At 39.4% G+C, this 16,550-nt stretch overlaps 1 protein-coding gene across 1 annotated transcript; it reads right to left on the bottom strand.

The window, feature by feature from the left end:
- Positions 1 to 554: 554 nt before the first annotated feature.
- On the bottom strand, positions 555 to 15,795 carry LOC104069252 (protein SCAI; the record flags this gene model as incomplete). Its single annotated transcript, XM_009573251.1, has 9 exons — positions 15,668 to 15,795; positions 7,984 to 8,079; positions 7,271 to 7,357; positions 6,597 to 6,695; positions 5,167 to 5,263; positions 3,645 to 3,743; positions 2,386 to 2,538; positions 1,450 to 1,551; positions 555 to 656 (listed from the first exon to the last, which is right to left on the bottom strand). Coding segments are annotated over exons 1-9 (942 nt in total), but the record flags the coding sequence as incomplete, so codon positions are not given.
- Positions 15,796 to 16,550: the final 755 nt, after the last annotated feature.

The following is a 16,550-nucleotide window of genomic DNA, read 5'->3' as shown; positions in this document are numbered from 1 at the left end:
AAATAGATACACTTTATATATAGGAAACACTTATTTTTATATATATGTCTGTATATATAAATATAAATGTCTGTATATAAGTGCGTGTACATACACATGTACAAATAAAATTACTGGATAAGATTAAATTATATGCAACTATTACATTACATCACATTACTTAAGGTTTTCCATAGTATTGCCATGCACCACTCTTGATACTGGACAGCCAGTACAAAGACCGCTTGCACAGGAGTTGTTCAAGCTTCGCTCTGAAGATGGCTGTATTTTAGCAATAATATAGTAACTTCTGTATAACAGCAAGCTGGGTTTCTGTCTTAAAATGAATTTTTTTCTTTCCCTTAAAAGCAGTCAACAGATTTGCTTTTACTATACAAATTACACGTATCTATAATATTTCCATCGTCTCTGAAGATCATATTGAACATTTTAAGAAGGCCAAAAAGGCTTCATTATCTTGAAGTATAAGAGATTATCTCAACCGCATTTTATTCAGTGTCACGTATCGTTCTGGGTATTTTTCTATTACAAATAAATTCACCAATTTTACAAACCTTAAATGATGCTGCTAAAAATGTATATAGCTGGCTAAAAGTTGGTTTATAAAGTAGATATTTATGGGGGTTTTCCCGCCTGGCTGGTTTCTCCGTTGACTCCTGTTAAAAAAACCAAACAAAACAACACAAAAAACCAACAACGGTATATTACCAAAACAGTTTCATAACCCTTTAAATTTCTATTTATTAGAATAAATGTTCATCTTCAACATACTTCCCACACAAATGGTCTGCCCGTGCTGCATTTCCTACTACACAGTAAAGCAAGATGCACAGCATTTGAACCAGAACTTTATATTATCCCTCACTTAAATTTGTGACCTAAATCGTTTTTACTCTCTAAAGCATCATTCAAGAAAGAGTGAAAAAATTCACTCCTCATCTCAATTAAATAAATGAAAATCCAGGTATTTCCTTTTGCCTCCAGATAAAATATCTTTTATGCTTTCTCTGAAGGGGATATTTAACTTTCAGATGACTTAGCAAACTGATGAACTTATCTGGCTGCATGACTGCTAAAGTGAAAACGAAGGAAGGGGTGAGTGTATATGGACAAGGACAGGCATGGTACCCCTTCAGAAGTACCTTGGCTAGACCAATGGAAACCATTTGTGAAATGATGCCCAAATATTATTTCTGCTATTTTTTTCACTATTGAAGGTTTGCAAAGGAGAAAAAGAAAAAGAAGGGGGAGGGGGGGAAGAGACATTACTTGGATCAAACTCCACAGGTTTGAGCCTACTCTTCACTAACTTCTACTAAGAGTTATACCAGCTTTACTAACCTGCTCTCCACACTGACAATACTGAAAGAGTACACCATTTAAAACAAAACAAACAAACAAAACCCACTTAAGATCTGTTTTCAGGTTTGTCACTGAAATGGAACTTACCTGCATTCCAGGTTTGTTCATTTGTGAAGCTAAATTCATTGGTTCCCTTTCAAGTGCTTGTAGCATTCGGAACATATCAATTGTTAATTCACTGAACTTGACCTGCAAAAGAGTCAAACAGTTTACTCTGCCAGATACAGATTAAACAGTATTTCTTTGGAATTATCCAGGTAAGAGATTCAACTGCATACCAGACAGACCATTTTCTGTCTCTCAGGGATCTGTCAGTGTCATCTCTGAATCTCTAAAGACCGGTGAATGACTTTTAGAAGAGCTCACAGAGGACAAAGTTTATTTATTACTGGTCTACCAGGCCAGTTCACTGTAGTGCAGACCCCTACTTTGTAAATTACAGACTTTTCTGGGGTGTTTACCAATCAAGTGCTGAAACCACTATGTACTATGAATTTAGGCAAAATCTGAAAAAGATACACAAACTGTAGTTTAGATACAACTCCCTTGCTTACCTGAAAAAAGAGCTCAGAGAGAAGTCATGAAATCTGTACAACTTCACTATCATCATCATCTAAAAAACAAGATCTTGAGTGTCTTTTGAAAACCCCTTCCTATTGCAACTGAAGTTGCAACAAGCTGGAGTATGTCATGCGAAAGCCTAAGTCGACCTTTTTCTAGACGTACCCCAGAGGCCTCTCATGCTTGAATGTTGTTAAGAACAATCCAGTACATGAAAATCAATTTTATCTACTTAATTGACATGATGAATATAAGCAGTAAGAGGTCAGTACAACAGGTCTAATATCTAACATTTCATTTTTAGCTCTTATTTCTGAGAACCTCTTCTTCTTGCTGCCACTGCAAACATCACGATCAAAATATTTTAATGTTCACCTCTATTGTATGATCAGAAGGGATGTCAAAGGGGGGAGGACTTTGAACTCCAAAGATACAAACTCAAGTCCCCGGAATTTCTTTTACCTGGTTGTTGCAGTTGCCAATAATCAGCGCATCTGCAAGAGCAAGCTGTCCCACTATCATTCCCTGCTCTAGCAACGGAGCTCCTGTTTCAGAAAGCCTGTTAGAGGTGATTACAATGGTGTTGTCATCATTTAAAACCATGACAGGGTCTGCCTAAAAAAAGCAACCAAAATAAATCAGGAATTCAAGAAAACATACAGATTTGTAGTCAGAAAGAAGTCCAAAGGTCTTGTCACTTACAGTAAACGTTCTCACAACTGAGGCAGATTTTTAAAATTAATTTGCCATACATATATTTGTATATTTGTATGCAGGCTACACAGTAATGCCTCACCACCTGGAAAAGCCACAGCTCTTAGGGACTGCAAGCAAATACATGGTAAAAGTACATGAAGGTACAGCAAACAGAAGAATATACTTCCTTAAATGACATGACCTCTGCTTCAGCTTTTCTATACTTGAGGAACCAGATGTCATCAACAACCTTACAAATTCATGCGGAATAAACTAAACATTCCTACAATACAGAAGAATCCTGCACTATTTTAGTTCACCTTCCCTTCCTAGAAATAAATAGCAAAGGAGATGAGCGAATGATAATGCTGCCATCCACTCTGGCAATATTTAAATAAATACTCGTGTTACACAGTGACATCTTGTACAAAAGGAGGAAAGTAGAACACTGTCTCATTTGACAGAATAAACAAATTTATTTTCCTTTTAACAAACCTTAGAAGTTCATCACATTACAAATATGCTAAGAGCCTATCAGTTAGGCTGCCGTGATTACACCATAATTTCCATTATATACTGCTTAAGCATTGCCAGTGTCATAGACCAGTACTCCAAAGTACACTTTGAAACACAATCAAAACATCAGCAAATTGGATTGGCTTCCACAACAACAGTACTAGAGTTGGCAGTCTCTCCAAAATATTGACCATGATAACTGCTGTGCTTTCAATTCCACCATTTTCTGAACACCAAGAGCAAAACCAACAGGGTGACCAAGTGTATCTCAGTTTCATGCTTCTGTCTTCAATACATTACATGACCATTTCTGACTCTTCAGACACTTTAACAGCTGTCACTGTTACACCACTGTAAACACATTTCAATGATTAAATTGGGCAGGAATATTGTCCCTGCACATGGCACACCTGCTTACCACAGAGAGCTGGTGATACAGCAACACTGCGGTGAACAAGTCAGAAAATTCTACTCTTGAACTAAAAACTAAAAGGGAATGGTATTCTAACCTCAATAAATGCTGCCACTTCCTGAAGAACGAGGTTCCACTCCACCTGATCTTCAGTGTTAAAACGATGAGTGTAGTCTTCAATTTCATCTGACAGTTCCTGATGTAAAAAGGTCAAAGACAGACATAGTCACTTCGTAAACTGAGAGCTTAACATGCTGTCAGTAACTTTAAAATTTTGTTAGCTGTGCTGGCCTTCAAGAATAATAATAAAAAAAAAATTACTTGAGAACATACGCAGCACACTTATGACTAACATGCCAGCCAAAACGCTTTTTCAGGAGACAGAATGCCAATGTTACACTGAGTTTTGGCAATGCAAAGTGTCTTTTAGGTAGGTCCAAATGCAAAGAATTTCTGGAGTTAAGTATAACTATCATACTCACATACAGCTATGTCACTGGTTATTACCATAAGCTATGGATACCAAGGACTCAAATTTCAGCTTACAAGTAACTTTAAATACATTGAGAAAGTGAGTGGTATGGCTTTTTTAGCTGCTACTAAGCTAAGCTAGCAGTTCAATTAAGCTTAGACACAAAGACAGTAATGCAACCTACACAAAACTGTCAATACCAGAAGCTGCTTGCAGCAAGGTTGTTAGAGGGGTTTGAGAAGCATATGCTGTCAGGAGGAAGCATGCTGTTCCTTTGTTGTAGTTAAAGGGTACCTCCCTATCTAGGCTGCAGCTATTGGAATATTTTTACTTGGTGTTCAAACAATGCTATCAAATCATTTCAGCTTAAAGTGTCATTATTAAACGTCTGATTCACAGAAGATATTCACTACATTGGATGTCAGATATACTAGAAAAGCAATGATCAACATTGGCCTGTACTCTATTTTTTGTACCTAAAGATTGTGTTTATAGGCATTCAGTGCTTTACTCCCACAGCAGAGCCATATGCAGATCCAGCCTCTCCAATTTCATAGTAATATCTACATCATTTAGTAAGGTTTAATTCTGATGGGTCTCTGGAAGGTGCAAAATGTTTTCAGGATGTATTCTAGACATGGGACAGAGCAATATCTGTTTGGAAGGGAAGAGAAATAAGCTCAACATCAAGCTAGGAGACACTGGCTTTCCAAGCAACAGTGTGTCACGAAGACTTGCTGGGGGACATTCCACCAATGTCTTAAATACACTACAGGAATGAAGAGGTACTCAGAGTTATCAGATAATCCCCATGCTTTCAGATGAATAACATGCATCTTACAGTTTATTCCTAACTAACTATATAAATTCATAAAGTTTTTCTCTAGCCAAATGTTCACATCATACTGAATCTTTCCATAGCTCTAGCCATGTTATTGCTTCCTCCTGTGGCATCCAACAGCACAATCAATTAAATGAGGAAAAAAATTAAAAGCTATGCTGCAGCAGCAGCTAACATCATAGATCTAATGAGTGATACTTCAACTGAAATAGACTATATTATGGATTCCTTAATTAGGAGAAAAGCCCTGAATAACCAACCAGCAACCTCCCACCCCTCAGCACCTTTATCCTCATTTTAACATACCTTTACAAGGTCCTTTACAACATCCATTTTGTTGAGCAAGAGACAAACCACTATAAACCTTGCATAGTAACGTAGCTTCTTAACCACTAATTCAGGCCTAAACACAACAACAAAAACACCACAGCCAAATTTGAGATTAAAATAGAACATAAGTAGGCAACAGGGGTAAGGGAGAGGAGTTTAAGACTAGAGCAAGGCTGAACACTCCACAGATTAAGAGTTTTAACGGAATTCATGTGGAGATCGATAGCTACCTGGCTGCTTAGAGGTTTATTTAAAATTGAGTACAGGGACATAAAATATACATCAAGAAAGCCACAGCCTCCCCCTTCCCCACAGTCTCCTTACATGAGAACAGGCATGGGAGTCAGATATAATAGCTGGCTCTTCAAACCTTTTGACAGTTCATGGGCAATATCTGACCCCATGCATCAGACGATAATCACAGCTGGCTCAGAGTTCACCCACCTGGGACAACTTAAGAGATCTGCAAGTCAGCATAGCCCATAATTACTCATCCATTTCTATAATCTTCTGACAGCATCTAGAAACATGCTTGGTCAATCCTACCTTCTCTGAAACAGCTCAAGCACTCAGACTGAAATTGAGAGATTTTTAAGAGAGAAGATAATAGGATCAACAGATATCAGAACAGAGCAGGGAAACTTTCATCTTTTTGTGGCACACAGGTGCATTTAGACATCAGCAAGACTAGAGACGTGCAATTGATTTAAGTCCAGAGATCCTTGAATGCTTGGCAGGAAACTCCCTAACTAACCTTCTGCATTTATCTTGATGAGGACTTGAGATCATTTCTTCTTTACTTTGACGAGGGAACCCAGGTTTACTGGCTAGAATGTAAGAACAGGATCCAGAACTGACTTCTCTACCTATTCTTATTTATGTCTGTCCACATTCTTGGCAGGCAGCACATTTTCTGCACTGCCACAACACAGCCCCGCTTTGAGTGTACCTTTCTCAGTATAGTGTCTTAAAAGGAAGACGTTATGCCTCCTGAAGTTCTTGGACCTTGTCCCAGTCAGTTACAGATGGCTGTTGTACTGCAGTACTAACTGATGTTCCCCTGAAAAGACTGATTAGAATCAAACAGGTTCCTCTGCTCCAGCCCGACTAACTTATCTTCCAACCACAGCATACTAGGTCCCAGCGCTGATACTGCTCAGGACTCAAAATGACAAAACTTTGGAGCTAATAGCTTTCTAGCGAGGACCAGATAATAGAATATTCCTCCAGTCATACAGCAAAGTTCTTATTTATACTGAGGTTTTTAATCATGGCAGGAGGATTAAAAGAAACGTCCTCCAACAACATTGATTTTATCCCAGTCATGCTCCTACAGTTTATGTGTACTTGCTGCTTCCATACACTGTTCTAGTCTTGAAAAAATGAGGGCATTCATTCAGACATACCTGTCTTCTTTGTTGACTTGGGAGTAGTATGACCTCTGCCTAATTGCTGAATAGAAGGAGAAAGCTTCATTGAGATAGCTGGTTTCTGAAGTGCGCAAGCTGCAGAGGAAGAACCAGATTAGCTCACTGCTTCAGATGGAATTCCATGCCAAACCCTCCCTTCCTGCCCCCTCAACCATCTTGTGCATCAATGGCAAAACTCCCTCCTCAAGTAACATCGTATGAAAGCCAGACTCTCATTCTTTGTGCCTACTGGGAAGACAGATTTCAGAGCTTGGATTCCATTTCAGATAACAATCAAAACTGCCCATCTTGTGCCCATATGTACAGGTGACAATTTAATTCAAAAGTTTAAAGCAACATTAAGCTCCCAAACTTGTAAATCACACTTTTGCACAAGAATTGAATGCAGCACGCATGGAAGACTTGGAGACACTTTTGAGGCAGGAGATAAGTCCTTAAGCAGTATCAACGTGACTAGCAATGTAGTATTGGGCTCACGGGCGCCTTTCTCTGCAGCACCCCCGTGCAGTCCCAAGGCCCTTCTCATTCAGAAACAGGCATCATGACTCAACTGATACATTCATTTCTCCTGACAGAGTATCCAGATGTTTGGCATGGAGCTGCCACTAACACTGCTTTCCCCTACTGAATCCTTTTCTGTTCTTACTTACTAATAATGGTAATAGAGCTGCCCAATCTTGGAAGCAATTTCCCCAATTTGCCACCGCTTCAACCCATACCGATTGTCCAATACTTGTCTATTTCGCAAGAGAGAAAAGAAAGATTAAAAGGCATTCCAGAATTTCTCAGAACATCACACCAGACAAGACAAAGAGCCACTGTAGGGCCAAATTCAGCTTTCATTACTGGTGTGGCATTCCCAGTAGCAGTCCCTTACAGAGCCAACAGCACTGCATACACACACCAGAACAAGGACCATTTATCTTGCATAAACTTGCGAGAGCTAGACGTAAGTATGTTGCACAAAATACACACAACAAAAGGTCACAACTTCCCAGGAGAACACTCAGACTACGCAGCCAATGTAAGGTGTGAAAGATCAGAGCCCACGCTGCAGCAAGACGCTTCACACCATTCCAGATGGGTTCTGCATTGCAGAAGCCATCATCCCAGCTTCTCCTTGGTAATATATTAAAGCAACACGCATTCAAGTAGAGCAAAGGGTTTTGTTAAAAAAGTCACACTGAAAACTCTGCAACATTTTAATTCATTAGACTGTGAGCACTATAGGAAGTGACTATTCCCTCCCCTCATGCTTGAATAACACAGTGAAATCTCAATCTTAACTGGGGCCCCTGGGCATACCAGAGATTAAAGCTGCACTTAAATTCACAGAACACCTCTGCCTACAACATTCCCTTACCGATGTTGCTGTTGAAACTTCCAGAGTTTGGTGTAAACGTCAAATGTTCGCCCAAAATAGGATTGCCACTGCTTTTGCCCGTACTGAGGTAAATCCCTGCAACAGACAAGCGACAAACACAGAGTTAGGGAGTAAATTCCAGTCAGTCCAGTGTGACAGCAGCGTATTTGTGTCAACGTCAGTACAGCTTTTGTCAGAACTGACTTGAAATGCTTTATAACTCTGCTTGCACCCAGAAGTACAAGGACCATGATTCCTCTAGTTTCTCAAAACCTGTTGTTACTGTAATCTGCAAGGAAATCATGCTTAGCTTGTAGGAAGTACATATATCAAGATCTGACCATAGTATCCCTAAAAACATGCCACAAGCCAGACAGCATATTCATTTAACATATATACAAGAAAAGACTGCATAGGCATATATATGAGAAAGAAGCATGTATTGAGGGGAGGAAGAAATTCTTCAGTTCTGTCTCCTAATAACTGCTTCCTACTTTCAGATGAATTCTCTAGTCACTTTTCAAATGCAAAAGGATTGAAGTTATCAGTGTTAATAAAGGTCCCATGCATTTTGCAAATCTTCTGAGTGATTGCCTACATTTAATCACTGTTTGGGGACACAGAGAGCCAATGTCTCAAACTGCCTGAGCTCTGCAGGTTCCATACAAAAAAGGACAATGCTATAATATCAAACTGAAGGTGTGCAGCTTAACCATAAGTTTTTGAAGTAAAACTTTTCCTACTAAGACAATAACTCAGCCTTCAAATACAAGAACTGTAATTCAATCACTTATTCAAAGACCAGAATTAGTCTAGTTATTCTAGTGTCTATTGCCAGTCAATATCCACAATCCTTAATATCCTACCTGAGAGCGGTTGTCCAGCTACAAGTCAGACTGACAAACAGTCCCCCAGCACAGCAGACCCCTTACTAAAGGCTCACCCTCCTCCCCCAAAAGATTCAACAAGATGAGTCTTGTCCAAGCTTCCACCAGTTATACAGGTAGACATTCACTTTTAAGTTAGTTATGAAACATATGGTGTATTTACAGTGTATTTATATGGCATTTATTATGAACATATGACACACTGTACACATGAGCCTGTTCTCTCCAGATGTGCCTGGGATTCTGGAACGGCTGCTCCAACACGCAGAATAGCAGCAGATGGAAGCAGTGCTCTCCATGAGCAAGTTAACATGAGTCAAGTGACTGGATATGTGCAAAAACATTGGTATTTACAGACAAATACAGTCTAAAGGGCAAAAGGAAACCATGCTCTCTAACCCCTGTAAACGTGCCTTTATCAAGGTTCCTCAATATTAACAGGTTCTCAACAGCATCAGAAGAACAGGCCTACAAATAATCACTCCAAACAGGAAGTGACCATGTTCCTACATGCATTTTTCAACAGGTGATTGAAAACATCTTACTGTCTTGCCAAAAGAGAAGTAATTTTATGGTTATATGCACAGAAAGCTAAATTGGACTCTTAAAATATCATAGTAAAAAAAAAACCTTCCCAAGAGCAAGCAGAACAATCTAATGGAAATTAGTTCATTTAGACTCATTTAGACTGATGGTATTTCTTGCTACTCATTAAGGAAATAATCTTTTTTAAATGGATGAGGCTGTTCACTGTGTTTCAGAAACAGACCCTGTAACAACATACATAAATCAGCTGTCCAAATGTGACCAGATCAAGCAAGCATATGGATGCTTGCCGCTAACATTCACTGGGTTAGATTACATCATCACCACAACATTTGTCACCCTCTAACTCATAATTAGTGATTTGTCAGAACCTGAGGCCTGTTTTTTTTCTATCAGTCTCCAGTGCTATAAGGCGAGTTAGTCAATCCAGTTCAGTTCTGCTTTCATACCTCCACTCGATTTCCACACTGTGATATATTTCCCTCCACCTCCACCCCACAACGACGATGTAGTCCTTAGGATTTTAGCTTTAAAGATATGTGCTCTCAATCCCAACAGAAGGCCTTCACCTGGGAGTTACTTGAATCTTGGAACAAATGCAACAGAGAAGATCAAAAAACCTCAGTCCCACTGCACACATTGCTTACAAATCTGTACTGAAGCTGATTCAAAGGAGCTGTACAACTCTACGTGGAAATGGAACAACTTTTTCAAGATGGCATAATCTTTCATTTGATTCAAGAATAATTTCTTCAGGGAATGCTCTCTCAAATCACTGGTTAACGTATCATCCAACACCTCAGTCTTCAGCAGATGGGCACAGAAAAGCAGCATATTCCCCTTCCAAGCCTGGGAGGTCAAGACTGAGGGAAACACCACCTTTTGGAAATCATGCCATGTCCTCTGAGGAATAAGACAAGCAAAGCAGTACACTACGATTTCCAGAGCAGTGTACTGGTGCATTTCTACTAACTGTAATTGCTTTAACAGCACCTAGGTAGAAAAGGAAATTAATATTCCTTTGCTCATCAGCCAACTGTACTTCCCACACAGCTTGAAGGGACCTAGCTTAGTTACTACATGTAAAATGAGTCTGTTATCAGCTATAACTCTTACCAGCCTGGAAAACCCTTCCAGTACTTGCTGCTGCTATTCTATGAAGATGCCAAGGAATCTGAGCAGGCTTTTACAAAAAAAAAAAAAAAGTCCTCTCAAACTTGCAATTGGCTGCTCAACACCTTGGAACATACTTTGGTGTAGCAAGGGGTAAACAGGAGCATAAACATGTGCTTCAGGGCACCAACATCTTCATCCAAATACAGCCTGATACAAACACATGCAAATTTAAAGCATTTACTGCAACATTCACCAGTTTCTATTGTTGTAATAGATATAAACATTTTAACCAAAAAAAAGAAGTTAAGAAACTGTCCAAATACATGCCTAAGATATATTGCAGGCTTTGATATAGCAAGAGGTAGTGTTAATTTTAATTAGCACATCCACAAGTTTCAAGGTTTAAAAAAAAAAAAAATTAAAGAGTGAATACAAATACAAAAAAAACCATTACAATTTATTATTTCAAAAAAATAATAAAAATCAAAGCTCCCTGGCACTAACCTAAAGAATGACTGAATTAGCAAGTTGACTCAAAGAACCCTACCAGTAGTAAATTGGGCTTTCTAAGCCAACTTGCTTAGCACATTTGAGCAAAAGTCTAACATAAGGTAACAAGAAAACATACCCTTCTCTCAAACACCGAGAAGTAGGTACATGCACAAATTAAGAAATAAGCAGGTAACTATTTGCTGATCATGCTTATGCATATATCCCTCATCATATATCCCTAAGCTAATACGTTCTTTATACCTCCCCTGTCATCCTCCCTTGTGCACCTCTGTCACCCCCTCGATTCCGTACCTTCCTCTGTATAAGCCTAAGCATTCTTATAAAACCTAGTTCAACTCGCTGCGCTGCATTAGTTTTGAATATATGAAAACTAGTGGCATTTTAAAAAGCCTCTGTTAGCGCAGTGTACACGTGTTTGGCCGTTGTTGTCCACAGTCACTGCTGGGTGTCCACATGTATATTTCTCAAGCAGCGTGCTTGCCTAATTGCAGCTGGCATAGCTGCACAATACCATGCAATTCCTCGGCTCCCCAGGGAACAGGAAAGATCTCCATGGAAACAGACAGTAGCACTTGTTCTTTTGATAGTATTCTGACATGGCTGTAATAAAACTTCATTTATGACAATACATTACCATGGTTTCACCACAGATTTTTGCAGACAAGAGCTGCCATTGCTGCTATCCGTTTACTGTTTTGTGTTCTGAACATCATGCATGTTGCCCCCATCTATTAAGAAATTTTGCTGTGAGAAAACAGATGCATAAGCAAAAGAGTACATTTAGTGCAGTTTTTTTAATCAGACCAGAGGATCTGCATTATTTGGTGAGAAATAGCCCAAAAGAATACTAAAGACACGGTTGACTGCAGAGTGGATTATTAATACAACTCCTCCCATTCAAGGAGTCAGGGAATATATAATCCAGAAGCAATTATACACCCAACTTGAGAGCAAAAGACCTGTGTTATAGCAAGACATTTTGCTACTTCCAGATCTACAGAAGGATACTAGAGCAATACGGAGAGAAAAAGGCAACAGCCTCATGTTCCTCTGGGGTGTGCCTGCCTGAAGATGCTGGGTACAGAACAGGCAGTGGTAGGGGTACTCACTCATGCTGTTACTGACCACGATCAGCTTTACAGGAGGGAGGAAGTGGCAGCAAAAGCAACCCAGATGCAGAGGAGGGAATGGAGATGCTTTGATTAGGACAGTTCTATCCAGACAAAGACGACAGTTACACACGTCATTACAACAGCCTCCAACAACAAGTTGAGACTGTTTCCAATTTCTTGGCTTTTAAAACATTCCAAACTGGACGTGAAAACACAAACTCAGATGTTCTAAAAGGATGGGTTTCTCACACTGGGCACAGAAGACTGGTTCCCTTGCCACACTAAAGTGGCTGGTGCATAAATTCCATAGACAGTCCAGAATTCTATCCAATTCTTTCTGTATAGTCTCAGCAAAGACCAGCACTACTTATGTGCTCGTAATTCATTTTCTGTCAGTAGTTCGTTTCAGCCATGCTGTTGGCAGAAGCCAAATAATACTGGCTGAAAACCAATTAAAGGTGCTGAGGTTTGTTTGGCCAGCACCACATGGAAGTTGTCACACAGGGACAACTTCCAGATGTAAAGATGTTGAGAAAGTCCTGGAGACTCAGCAGTACACTTCAAAACGGAAGGTTACAATAACTGTAAGTTTAACATTCAGAGCTTTAAATACATTCACAGTTTTGACAGGTGATAAAAAAGACAATTTCCTTTTATGTTCATAGGCTTATCGTAATTACAGGCTCCTATTCCCAGAACCTAAGCAGCAGTGAGATAACGGCATTGTTGTGTAGCTTCCCTATCACCTCTAATAACCCACAAAGACAGTAAGCACACCAGTAGCACTCACAGTAACTTGCCTCACTGATGCAATCGGTGTGAGAAGCCAGTCCCTTCCCAGTAACAGCCTGCAGCATTACCTGAAGCTAACAGGGTGCTGTTGTTTCTACATCAGCAGCAGCAGCATGGAACAAAACCAGGAAGTTCAACTTGCATCTTACTAGAAGTCTACAAAATAAATGGTTAAACACTGTCACCTCTTTCCATGAAAGGACAGCAGTCGTGATTTTTGCAGCCGCACAATGAGCAACAAGACCTTACAATCTGGGAAAGTATGATATATGTGGAAATTTTTTCATTTTTTAAAAAGTTTCAAGCTTCTCTGTGATACTGAACACATTTAAGCACTTTTTAACATTAAAAAGAAAATAATAACTGGTGACAGTACACCATGAAAAACTGCTTCCTAACACGCTCCCTCTTTCCACCCTTTTTCCAAGAAAAAAGCAAGTGGGAGTGGGGAAAGGAGAGAAGAGAGCAATTGGAACACACTTCATTAACAGTTGTTTCTAACTTATAGCTCAGGGTGTTCGAAAAGGGAGTACAGACACTAGAAAGACAACCTCCCCTCTAAGTTATTCTAGCAGGCATGGCTACAAAAGGATGGTATCACTGTAGCGTGAGCATGAAGTATACTTTGGAGCAGCAACCTTGGCAGATTATCATATGTTTTCCTCAAATGCTGTATTTGGCATCTGTATTGGGAAGAGAGGAAGGAAATGCTACTGAAACAAAGACGTGGCAGGCTGAGCCCTTGCATTTTTGGCAGCAGCAACAGCTAAGCAGCTGCCAACACAGCTATAGGCTCAGTTCCCTGTAGCTGAAGTGCCCAGAGAGGTTTCAGGAAGGAAATCATTGCTCTCCTCTCCCTCCCCCATCACTTCTTTTCCACGAAACATGGTAGGGACAAGAGAATGGGATAAAACACAGCACCAAAAGCCATCATCATCTTCAAAATAGAAGGCAGCAGGCATGCATCAAATGCATTTATTATACTAGAGGGAAAAGCAAGCAACTGGACTAAGAATTAGGATACTTGTCAAGTCATTTCCAGGTGAACTAGCCAGAAGAGAACAAGCACTAACAGAGGAGATACCTGAAAATTATAACGCTGCTTTATCCAATCATTATGCCCATAGCAATCACAGGCCTTATAGGTGAAATGGTGGTCAAGTTCAGTGCAAGAAGCAACTACGTTAATTGTGTCAAGTTACAGTAAGGACAGAGGCAGGCTCCTGTTCCGGTATGTTCTTATTTTCACAGAGCAGAGCTGGCTGCTGAAGCCCATCTCTCTATTTTTATTGTCCAAATTTCATCCAAAGGTATTTTCCATTTTCTTTTCATTTAGCTGGATAAGAAGGTTTCTTTTTGGCAAAGTACCATGCCATGGAAACTACATGTCTCATCTGGAAATCTGATATAAGTACTAACTCCCTCCATGCCCAAAGGAAAAGACAGAATGGCTGTAGGTGCTCTGCCATATCTGTGATCTGAACTGGACCATCACACATCCAGACATGAACTGTATTAATTTGCACTCTTCAGTGACTCGGGCCAAAATTTCAAGCAAGCTATATCAGAAAGCCAATGTAATGGCATATATGATCCTGGAAATCCTGCCCTCAAGATCTCAGTCCTTCTGCTTTAGACCCTGTTTCATGGGGTGCCGAATGCCATCACCAAGAACTCCTTGTCTCTACTGCCCATTTACCATCCAGATTTTGGAGCACAAACTGTTTGTTTTGGATTTGGTAATCAACTTCAAAGGACATGAAAGAATTATCAATAGTGGGGGGTGGGGAGGAGGAATTAAAAACATCTTTGCTAACCATCTGTGTTTGAGTAACAGCAAGCTATATGGGCCCAAACATACAGTATTACTCAGAGACCAGTAAGACGCTGAACTGCCAACAAGATATGAGCTAAAAACCATGTTGCTTAAGAGACTCTACAGCAAAGCTTAGAAATAAAACAGCTCTTGAATATATAATCTTTAACTCAGCATATATTGACATAAACAGGATGCCTATATCACTGTCCAAACGTGAACTATTTTCCTTGAACTCCCCTTACTCTTATTCCCCTTCTTATTGGTGCTGACAAAACAGCTAGACTTTCTAGATGTTATTGCAGATGTTTTGTAGATAAATGCAGATTTTACCTTTCTCCACAGTTCAGATTAAGCATTTTTTCACCAGACACATACAGGCTATGGTTTGGATGTTTCTGTTTATCACTTCCTAAATTTCCTCCCCAAAAATATTCTCTCCCCACCTTTCCTCCCACCTAGGCCAATCCTTCTCATCCCTTTTTTTTTTTTTGGTACAGAAACTGTTGGGTTTTGGACTTGCATGCTGTTAGCTGTATACAGCCACACCTAGTCTTTAATTGTGTTCTTCATACACAACATTTCAGTACAAATTCTATCAATTTCACGGAATTTCCAACTTTAGTTTACTGTTAACTGACATGACCAAGATATTCAGCTCACCTTTCTCACATTTCCTTCCCTACTGTCTCAGAAGAAATGCGTGAATGTCTACGCCTACAGATATTCTTACATACATGGTCCAAAACTACCCATACATAGGTGCACATTGTTCTCCCCTAAATAAACTCACTGGTTTTGAGTTTGAAATGTTAATTGTACAACTGTCTTCAGCATCACTCACATACTAAAGTGTATGTTCCAGTGCTTTTCTGAAGGAATACTGCCAAAAATGCACTAACCTTAAGCCATTGAATAGCTGTTTAGATTTATCCAATAAGTAGCAAAAGTCTGTCACTGTTTTCCTCTCTGCTTGAGGAATATCATCTTCAGCTCCTCCTGATGACATGATTTCTTTTAGGGCAAACTCAGTCCTATGAAGAAGAAAATAGCCATATTACTTAAAAATTGAGGGCTACTATGAACTCATCCAGATTAGATGCATGTACAGTTCCATGGGGATGGTAACAAAGAGCATGCAATTCTCCCACAGGTTACTCTTCTGAAGACTCATTAAAAATAACAGCTGAGAATCAAAGCATGGGACTAATTACTGCACAATGCACTAGTTAACACAGCAAAATTAAAAATAAAAGTGGTACAAGAGTCATAAAATAAAATAACTCTGAGGACTGTATTCACAAACACAAAACTGCCAACAAAAGGACTGTAACACAAACAGTACTTGGGTTTCATACTCGGACAAAGAAATCCTCTCTAAATTTGCCTTTCTGCAGAGGTGTTTGTCCTGCAGCTGTATTTAGAGAGACTAGCCTGAGTTCTGTTTACATTTCATTTTCTTCTGTAAGTGTTGAAAACTGTAGCTCACTAGTTGCTATTGCTAAAACACAGCAATTTTAGACAGAATGCTAAAAAATATCCTGCTTCTTCCCTACTTTCTCATGACTGTTTAATTCCATGGCTTGCACTGCCCACAATTACACCTGCAGATCTATTTTTACTGTTCATATGAGTAAAATGTCATATTGTACAGTAATCACCTGAATAAAAAACTAAGATATAATGTAGATAACCCTAGTATTGAGTAAGTAAGGGAATATGAAAGCCTATAAAGGCAGAGTGGCTTTTAAAATCTTACTTGAAACATACACAGATGTAAAATTA

This window comes from Fulmarus glacialis, unplaced genomic scaffold, assembly GCF_000690835.1.
Source record: "Fulmarus glacialis isolate BGI_N327 unplaced genomic scaffold, ASM69083v1 scaffold50392, whole genome shotgun sequence".
Lineage (NCBI taxonomy): Eukaryota > Metazoa > Chordata > Aves > Procellariiformes > Procellariidae > Fulmarus > Fulmarus glacialis.
Note: the sequence above shows the minus strand (reverse complement) of the source record. Positions and strands in the feature narration are given on the sequence as shown.